General features: G+C 41.8%; 1 protein-coding gene across 1 annotated transcript; it reads right to left on the bottom strand.

Annotated features, from left to right (window-relative positions):
- Positions 1–1,148: 1,148 nt before the first annotated feature.
- Positions 1,149–2,711, bottom strand: RPS29 (ribosomal protein S29). The gene is made up of 3 exons (XM_079773956.1): positions 2,551–2,711; positions 2,237–2,336; positions 1,149–1,256 (listed from the first exon to the last, which is right to left on the bottom strand). Exons 1-3 carry the CDS (start codon positions 2,610–2,612, stop codon positions 1,248–1,250), a joined length of 171 nt encoding a protein of 56 aa, XP_079630082.1. The 5' UTR covers positions 2,613–2,711; the 3' UTR covers positions 1,149–1,247.
- Between the last annotated feature and the right edge of the window lie 7,882 nt (positions 2,712–10,593).

Below are 10,593 nucleotides of genomic sequence, written 5' to 3'. Positions count from 1 at the left end.
CAAAAATTTTGCAATTATTTAACTGCAATTGGTTAAGACATTTATTCCTATTCCAGCTACCTCTTTCAAATGTTATAGTAATAAATTGTATCAGAGGCACACTTAGACTTGATCACTTCCTGCTTGGCTTCTAGTATGCCAATTTTTTGGTCCTTTTGTCTATGTTGCTGGATCCCACCTATTCTTGGAGTATCTCAGGAACAATCCTCTTTCCCATGTATTTACTCCCTAGACTTTAGGGCTTAGGAAGTACCAGATACTAACTCACATTGAGGACCACCGAAGTTGCATCTCCAGTCCCAAGCTCCCATGGATTCCAGAGGAATTTATATCCAAGCATACTTGAGAACTCCACATAGATATCTAACTCGAGTTTTAAACTTATTTTGCCCCAAACTGAACTATTAACCTTCCCTCAAACCCAATTTTCAGTCCTAACTCAATCGCAATTCTTGCCTTCCAGGTGCTCAGGTGTCAAAACCCTTGGAGCCACCATTTTTAGTCTCACCCACATCCATCTTCTCAAGTCACTGTTCTTGACTACCTTAACCACTCCCTTTTATCCAAGACAAGATCAATTGCCTCAACTATTCCAATAGCGTTGTTTCCCTGCTTCCACCCTTATCCCACTAAAATGTATTTTGCCCACAAAAATCTAGTGAACCTTAAAAAAAAGTTCATAGCACTCTAATCTGTTCGCCAAATGGAACAATACCTCAAATTACCTAACCATGTCCTACAGACTCAACAATTCCTAATCTCCAGCTTCTCACTCTGCTCCAGCCACAACTTTGCTGTTCCTAGAAAGCTCTATGAATTCTCTCCCCCATAGGACCTATACTTACCTCTGCCTGTAAGTTCCTAGCCTACACAGGCATGGCTTCTCAGCAAATGGATTGACTGTAATTCAATGTTATACAATCTCCACCCTCACCCCTCCACATGCTCAGAAATTACTGCTTTTCTCAGCAATTACACACTTGACATCTCTAACCATTGCTCCCTTTTGCATACAGCTGTTTGAGAAATTTACAAGCTTTGCTGCATTATCCCAGAAACTATAACTGCCACCTCTGGGCAAATGCTCAGAGCAAATTTTAGTGATAGATTTTTACAATTACGTGACTGTTCCATTCACACAAAAACACTTATATTTGAAGGGTGTTTTTTTATTTTATTTTATGTACAAAGAGATAGCATTCTGTCATAAGGTAGATGTCTTGAATGACCCATTCACGGAAGTTCACTTAGTCCAACTGAAAAAAAAAAGCAGACAAAAAATGAGTTAATTCAAATGCTTTAAGTATCCACTTTACTCACAAAAACTGGCTCATTATATTAGAACTAGAGGCCCGATGCACAAAATACGTGCAAGAGTAGGCCTTCCTTCCCCCGGCTACAGGCACCCGGGATGGGGCTTCCCTGGCGGTCTCAGCTTCTTCCTGTTTAATGAGTATTATTACGCTTTTATTATTATAGATTATTATTATAGATAGATGCCTACTACAAGCTGTTCCACAAACCTCAACCATTACACAATTGGTATTCTTACTTCTTCCCTAAAAGATAACTTACCACTAGAGAAATGCTACCATAAGCTAGGGAGCAGGCTTGAGTTCATTATCTCCTTTATTTGAAATTCCACATTAACACCAAGCACATAGTGGTCAAGGGTACAAGTCTAAGCTAAGCTATTTTATGTCTGCCACCAAGATCTCACATTAACAATTTATACTTCCCATGTGACTAGTTTTCATCTAAAAAAAAAAAAATCAACTCCCAGTAACTGATTCTCAGGAGATCAGCTTCACATATACATCACTAATATTTGTAGCGCCCCAGTTCATTTTTCACAGGCGGAAACTGAGCTTAAGTTCTCATCTGGCTCCAATCTCAAGCTCACTGGGTACAGAATCCTATCCCACATTTCAGGGCAGTAGTCCACACACACGTGTATGTGTCCAGGCACAATTAAAGACATCTACACTCCAACTGCAGTGGCTCTGAAAGCGGTTTTTATCCAGGATAACACATGGCACCTGGACCTGGCAGGGCTGGGTAAAACGGAGCTAGGCCTCACCCGCCCTATCCCATTAGCCTGGCTGTCAGAACTCCCGTGTCACCCGGCGCCCTCCTAACTAACGCGGAGGAAAGCGCCGCGAGCCGGCCGCTCACCAAGGCGCGGCCCGCACGTCCGCCGCCCGGCCGGAGAATGGCGCCTGCGGGGCCCCCGTACCTTAATGAAACCGATGTCCTTCGCGTACTGACGGAAACACTGGCGGCACATGTTGAGGCCGTACTTCCGGATCAGGCCGTGGCGGTTCGAGCAGACGCGGCTGTAGGAAGAGATGGCATTACGACAGGCCGCAGGAAAGGAAGGACCCCGCACTCGGGAGGCCTCCATCCGCACCGCCGCCTTCCCCGAGGCCCGAAATGGCGGCAGCCCGGCTCCGATTGGTCTCCCCGCCACGCGCCGCCTGCGAGTTCTACACTCGACTCCAAGCAACGCCCCAGAACAAACCTCCTCTAAAACCGCAGGCTCTTCCTTACCAGGAACGGGAGCCCTGGCCGAATTTCCTCGGATGGCTCCAGTAGAGCTGCTGGTGACCCATCTTGCTCACTCTGTAGCAACGAGGCAAAAGGAACGAGGCAGCGCACGCATGCGTTCTTGAGATTTTGGGGACAGTCTCCCAGAATGCAGTGCTGACAAACGACGCATGCGCGATGTCTAGGCCCACACCGCTGGTGACGTCACCGCGCTCAGCCTCTAAGGCCCTCTCGCGCCGCCTGCCAGTGCCGGGCGCGGTGGCGCGCGCCTGTAGTCCCAGCTACTCGGGAGGCTGAGGCTGGAGGATCGCTTGAGCCCAGGAGTTCTGGGCTGTAGTGCGCTATGCCGATCGGGTGTCCGCACTAAGTTCGGCATCAATATGGTGACCTCCCGGGAGCGGGGGGCCACCAGGTTGCCTAAGGAGGGGTGAACCGGCCCAGGTCGGAGACGGAGCAGGTCAAAGCTCCCGTGCTGATCAGTAGTGGGATCGCGCCTGTGAATAGCCACTGCACTCCAGCCTGGGCAACATAGCGAGACCCCGTCTCTTTTGAACCCTCAAGGAAAAATAATACGATCGCATTTTCATTACTGAGCTCTTCATAATTTTTCAATTATTTCTTTTAATTAAAATTTTACACTTGGAAAAAGAATTTTGCCTCAACTCAGCACTGACTCCTACTGGGATAAATTATAAAATAACTTAAAGTCAGCTGTAATGATCAGAAGTCACCAGTAGGAGTTTCTAGTTTGTGAAACAGTATGTTTTCAGTTGTTTTTGTAATTGGCATGCTCCTCCTAGAAATACACCTACACCATCCCAGAAAAATGATGCCAGACTTACTGTTTGATATTTACATGGAGTTGATTGAGTTTAAACTGAGAAACAAGTAAACGTGAAATGTACATGGCTTTGGCCAGATGATCTATTGACCAAAAAAAAGTGAAAACCAAGTGCCATCTGATAATCTGCTCAAAAATGTCTATAGCCACACCGTCATTTATAATGTCTCTGGGAAACTTAAAACTGTATATACAGGCTCTGGAGTCATAAAGGATTAACTTGGCCTATAAACTACCACAGGGTATAATAATCCAGGAAACTTTTACACATGAACTCATATTAGAACTGAAATATAACACATAAAGGTTGTATTTCTGCAAGATTCTGGTGGGATGCCCCTCCCAATCATTAAATTCGGCACTCATTACATCATGAAGGAAGCAAATCAGAGATTTAAAAGCCAGATAAGACTTGATTCCTGCCCTTAAAGCTTTCAGAAGTGATGGAAACAGGATTATCTCAGAGCCCTTCCTTCCATTTTCAACTTTTGTGACTCAATGACTTGTATAGAGCTAAGTAAGCAGAACATTCTATATTCAACCATGGATGCGTTCATGGAGTACAAGAGGGGCAAAGAAGAGAGAAATTAATTCTAGCTTGGTGCATTTAAGGGTCCTCTGAGGTAAACCTTGAAGAGCGGGGTCTCTACAGACAGCATTTGATGAAGGGAATGCCTTGTGAAAGGAAGTTTGAGCCAAAGAATGAAGTTGGAAAAGACTTGGAGAAAGTGAACAACTTTTGTGTAACTAACTGGAGTGGATGATAAACAAAAAAAGCCTAGGGGTAGGTAAGATTGAAAAGGTATTTTATTTTAAAGCCTGATGGTGGAGGGTCAAGTGTCAAGCTTCTATAGTTTTCCTGGAATTTCTATCAGTCATTGATGTTTAGTTAACAGAATCAATGTGCCTCTCAAAAGCTAATCTATCATTTCCTCGCCTATACTGTATACTCCTCTCAGGCTTTACCTAGTTGGCTTCCATAAAAGATAACAATAGTTCTGAGACCAATTCCATAAATATTTTCAATACTCATATATAATCATTTGGGCCCAGAGATGGAACTCATTTAAAAGAAAAAAAGGAGGAATAAGAACCAATTAATTACACCTGAATAATCTGTTCAACTATCTTAATATTCAAGTAGTTTCTGTTTTCTCTGGTCTTGAAAGATGTTCTTGATGGAGAGATGATTGAACTGCAGTTGAGAAGTTGTACTTCCTCTCAATTTTAAGATAATATAGCACCATCACAACCAATGGAATTATAAATTTATTTTTTCAATAAGGAAACAGAGTACAGCTTTAAAAGTCCATTTCAACCAAGTGTCTATAAAGAGTTTATAGCTCCTAATACTCTTTTGAATTTGGCTTTTAAATACTTTTTTATACACATTTTTTCCTAATACAATACTTAATGGGTTTGGTTCTATTTTTTTTAATACAACAAAATGCAAAGAAAAAGAAAAACAAATGTGCAATATTCTTCTTGCCCAGATAATCCCTATTAATATTTTCTTTAAAAAAACTCATAAGATTGAAACAACAGTACAGAGTATAGACATTATTTTTTAATGTAAGCAAATTAGACTGATCTGCATGTTAAGACACTATTATACAAGATAACTCCTGTTTCCACCCTCACATTACTTTTGCAATCATTTGGTATTGTATAAGCAAAATTTCATAGTTTAAAGGTCTGCATCTCTCTTGAATTATCTTCAATTTCAGAAGTTTTAGGGATGGAATCATACCTTTTCTCTAAACTTGTAAAAATCAATTTTACTATAAACAAAATCTAAGATATATTTTTTTCATGTTTGGCTATTACAATAATATGAACACTTCAGCTTCATCAGCCAGTTCTTTCCAGCTGGTGATAATTAATGAAAGTCCAACATTTAATAGCCGGTATAGCCATACATTTCACCAAATATAGATATTTTAATGAACTATATGCTCTAAACTAAAACATGCATACATACATACAAAAATATATTTTTAAAGGTAAATCTCACCTGGCCAGCATGGCTCAGTGGTTGAGTGCTGACCTATGAACCAGGAAGTCATGGTTCAATTCCCAGTCCAGGCATGCCCAGGTTGCGGGCTCGATCTCTGGTGTGGGACATTATCATTGATGTTTCTATCTCTCTCCTCCCTTCCTCTCTGGAATAAATAAAAATATATTTTTAATTAAAAATAAATAAATAAAAGTACATCTCCAACACAGACCTCTATTTTCTTCAGTCTTCCTGTCTAGAACAACATGTAATCAGTTTTGAGAGGGAATCCCTAAAAAAAAATCGATCTTTCTATGTACACTTACACACAAATATATATATATATATGGACATATATATTCGTAAATGTGTCCACATGCATATGCTTGTATTTATAACTATAAACATTTTTACATCTCTTTTTATTTACACAAACAGAAGCATACCCTATCCAATGTTTTCACAAATAAATAGATAATAAAGCATCTTAGAAGAGTACAAAAGCTACAGAGAAATATATAGCAAAAAAGGAATAAAGATGAATTAAAATATCCTTGGGTAAACATTTTTTGCATACTTACATTATATCTATATTTATATAGTATATCAATACAATAATGTATATCTATAAAATAAAATTCTGGAAATGGGACTGCTAGGCCGAAGGATAGTTTTTACATTTTTTAGATATTACCAATTTGCCCTCTACAGAAATTGTAACAACTCACATTCATACCATAGAAAAGTGTATTTTCCCATAATCCCCAAATAGCAAACATTTTTTAAATTCTTTATTGTTGAAAGTATTACATATGTTTCCTTTTACCCCCATTGACCTCTCCCCTGCCACGCCCACCCCACAGCACATGCCCTCACCCCCTACTGTCAAGGGCTGACTTTCAATAGAACACTTGTGTCAAGGGCTGACTTTCAATAGATCGCAGCGAGGGAGCTTCTCTGCTAGGTACAAACCCTGACCCAGAAGCAGGTCGTCTACAAATGGTTTAGCACCAGGTTCCCCACAAACATGCACTGTGTGAAGGACGAGGGGGTGGCCTCATTCCCAGCCACACCCCGTTTCCCAGGACTATGTGGGAACTTTCAGTCACTATGTTGTAGTGCCCACCATGCTGGCCTCTGCTGAGCTTGCCAGGTTTACTATGTGGACCCTTTTTTGTGTTGTTTGTTTTTTGTTGTTGTTTTTATTTCAGAGAGGGTGAGGGAGAGAGAGAGAAACATCAATGATGAGAGAGAATCATTGATCCACTGCCTTCTGCAGGCCTCACACTGGGGATCGAGCCCATAACCTGGACATGTGCCCTGACTGGGAATGGAACCGTGACCTCCTGGTTCATAGGTCCACACTCAACCATGGAGCCACACCAGTCAGACTGTGGATCCGTTTGGTCTACACTAAATTTATAATCCAGCCATGTACCTTTATCTGGGAATATCTCCTTAAGTCTACAGCCCACTTTGTTAATGTGTTGCTGACTTTAGTTTATATACTTTTAAGCTTACAAGCAAGAAAATGAGCCCTTTGACCTTCATATTGGCTACACCCTTATTTTATTCATCATGTTAGATAGAACAAGGGTCTCAAGGTCTGGGCTGTTATTACTAAATGCTTTTCTTGCTACATGTTAAAATGTAGCACAGTGTTTTGCAGATAAAGCTGTAAAAAGAATGAGCTTGACAGGAACTCAATGTGACAAGTGTAGCCAACATCAAAGAAGTCAATGTCTGAGCCTCCCTTCCAGGAGACAGAGCTTTGGATGTGAATCCCTTGTTTCCTTTACTTGCTATAAGTAAATAAAACTACCCAAGACAACCACATCTAGTTCTTCAATAGAACATCCCCAGGAGGAACCCCTTGAATTTGGTAACAAAGGCAATCCCGGATTCTTATTTCTTTGTTTCTGGTATATTCTTCCATGTAAAACACTTACAGTTTATATATCAAAATTTATCAACTTAATACATCTTTTAGATTTTGTGTAAAAATTCTTTAAAATTCCTGTATCTTATAGTACTTTTACATTTTCTTTAATTTAATAAGTCTTTATTGTTCAAATTATTACAATTGTTCCTCTTTTTTGCCCCATAGCTCCCCTCCATCCGGTTCCCACCCCAACCTCTGCCCTTACACTCCCCCCCACACACTGTCCTCATCCATAGGTGTACGATTTTTGTCCAGTCTATTCCCGCACCCCCACACCCTTTTCCCCCTAAAAATTGTCAGTCCATTCCCTTTCTATGCCCCTGATTCTATTATATTCACCAGTTTATTCTGTTCATCAGATTTTTTATTCACTTGATTTTTAGATTCACTTGTTGATAGATATGTATTTGTTGTTCATAATTTTAATCTTTACCTTTTTCTCCCTCTTCCTCTTCTTAAAGAATACCTTTCAGCATTTCATATAATACTGGTTTGGTGGTGATGAACTCCTTTAGCTTTTTCTTATCTGTGAAGCTCTTTATCTGCCCTTCAATTCTGAATGATAGCTTTGCTGGGTAGAGTAATCTTGGTTGTAGGTTCTTGCTGTTCATCACTTTGAATATTTCTTGCCCTTCTGGCCTGCATAGTTTCTGTTGAGAAATCAGCTGACAATTGTATGGGTGCTCCCTTGTAGGTAACTAACTGTTTTTCTCTTGCTGCTTTTAATATTCTCTCTTTGTCTTTTGCTCTTGGCATTTTAATTATGATGTGTCTTGGTGTGGTCCTCTTTGGTTTCCTTTTGTTTGGGGTTTTCTGCGCTTCCTGAACTTGTAAGTCTATTTCTTTCACCAGGTGGGGGAAGTTTTCTGTCATTATTTCTTCAAATAGGTTTTCAGTATCTTGCTCTCTCTCTTCTTCTGGCACCCCCATAATTCTGATGTTGGTACGCTTGAGGTTGTCCCAGAGGCTCCTTACACTATCTTCATATTTTTGGATTCTTTTTTCTTTTTGCTTTTCCAGTTGAGTGTTTTTGCTTCTTTGTATTTCAAATCTTTGACTTGATTCTTGCGATCCTCTAGTCTGCTGTTAGATATCTGTATAATATTTTTTATTTCAGTCAGTGTATGCTTAATTTCTAGTTGGTCCTTTTTCATATCCTCGAGGGTCTCACTAAATTTATTGGCCTTTTCTAGGAACTTCTTGAAAAGCCTTATAATCATGGGTTGTTGTTTTTTAAATATATTTTATTGATTTTTTACAGAGAGGAAGGGAGTGGGATAGAGAGTTAGAAACATCGATGAGAGAGAAACATCGATCAGCTACCTCCTGCACACCTCCTGCTGGGGATGTGCCCACAACCAAGGTACATGCCCTTGACCGGAATCGAACCTGGGACCCCTCAATCCACAAGCCAACGCTCTATCCACTGAGCCAAACCGGTTAGGGCATAACTGTGGTTTTGAACTCTATATCCAGTCATTTGCTTTCCTCCATTTCTTTCATTTGTGATCTGTTTCTTTGTCGTCGCATTTTGGCTGCTTCCCTGAGTTGATAGAGTGGCTTTGTGTGCTAGGTGTCCTATAGGGCCCAGTGGCTCAGCTTCCCCTGTCACCTGAGGTGGACACTCTTGGTGCAACCCTTTGTGGGCTGTGTGCACAGTCTTGTTGTAGTTAAGCCTTGATTGTTTTTGGTATCACTGGGAGGAATTGACCTCCAGGCCAATTGGCTGTGAGGATCAGCTGTGTCTATGCTGGGAGAACTTCTGTGCTGGAGACACCCTTATGAGAGAAGATTTGCAAAAGCCTCTGTACTCAGCTTGGATGGGGCGGAGTCTCAGGGCAGAGCAGACAGCATTGGTTTCCCATCATCCCTGCCCTAATAGACCCCTGTGTCTCAGTGTCCCGTGGTAATCGCTGCAAGCACTTCTGAGAGAAAGCCGCCCTCGGGTTCCGCCCGCTGCCAGACAGTCCAGTTTCTCCCCAAATGAGTCTGGGTCCCCAGAGTCTCACCCGGAACTGGAGTTCAGCACAGTTGGGAGCTTTTGTCTCCCTCCCGCTTGAGAAAGCCAGCCGCGCACTCAGTTGCCAGTCCTCTCCGCGTGCACGTCTCAGTACCTCTGCCTCCTGCAGCTCCTCTGAGTCTCAGTGTGCTTTTCTCTTTCCTTCTAGTTGTAGAATTTCCACTCAGCCAGCCTTCCTGTGGTTCTGGATGATGTCCGTTTTGTCTTTTAGTTGTAGTTTTGAAATTGTTGTGTGAGGCAGCAGTTTAGGTGTTTACCTATACTGCCATCTTGGTTTCTCCCTCGTTTTTTTATTTTAAATTAGAGGCCCGATGCAAAAAATTTGCCACCGCCCCTCCCCCCCACCACCTTGGCCTGGTGCTGCCCGCATCCGCCGCCACACACTCCAGTTCCATGGAGCCTCCCTCCCTCCCCCCATCTGCAGGGCGATCGTGGGGCGATGGCAGCCCCCTACCAATCGCATAGCACCCACCTTGGCTGGCCTGGCACCAGTGCATTTGTCATAGCGTGGTCATCCGGAATGTCGTCCAGACGGTCGTTCTGCTATCCGGTCTGATTTGGTTGATTTGCATATTACGTTTTTATTATGATAGATTTTTTTAAAATTGATTTGAGAGAAACACCAATATGTTGTTCCACTCACTTATTCATATGCATTGGTTGCTTCTTATATGTGCCCTGGCCGGAGATTGAATCCACAACCTTGGTGTATTGGGAAGATGCTCTAACCAACCTAGCTACCTAGGGCTTTAAATCTCTGTTTTAATTATTATTATTGCTGAAAGTATTACAGATGTCCCCCTTTTTCCTCCATTGATCCTCTCCACCCTGCTCCCACCCCCTCCCCAGGCCTTTACTGCAATATTGTCTGTGTCCTTGGGTTATGCATATATGCATATACTAGTATAAGTTATTTGGTTAATCTCTCCCAACCCACCCTGACCTTCCCTCTAAGATTTACCAGTCTGTTCCATGCTTCTATGTCTCTGCATCTATTTTGTTCATTAAATTCCACATATGAGTGAGATCATGTGATACTTGTCTTTCTTTAACTGGCTTTTTTTTTTTTTTTTTAAATATTCACCCATTAGTTTTTCCATTCATTCTTTCAGGGAGGGGAGGGAGGAGGAGGAGAGAGAGAGAAAGGGAAAAAAACAAACATCAATGTGAGAGCGATACTTCAACGGGTTGCCCTTCCCACACGCCCAGAGCAGGGTCATGGATTGAGCCTGTAACCAAGTTATGGG

Source organism: Cnephaeus nilssonii (assembly GCF_951640355.1).
Source record: "Cnephaeus nilssonii genome assembly, chromosome: 1".
NCBI classification, from domain to species: Eukaryota; Metazoa; Chordata; class Mammalia; order Chiroptera; family Vespertilionidae; genus Cnephaeus; species Cnephaeus nilssonii.
This window is presented reverse-complemented; position numbering and strand designations above follow the sequence as displayed.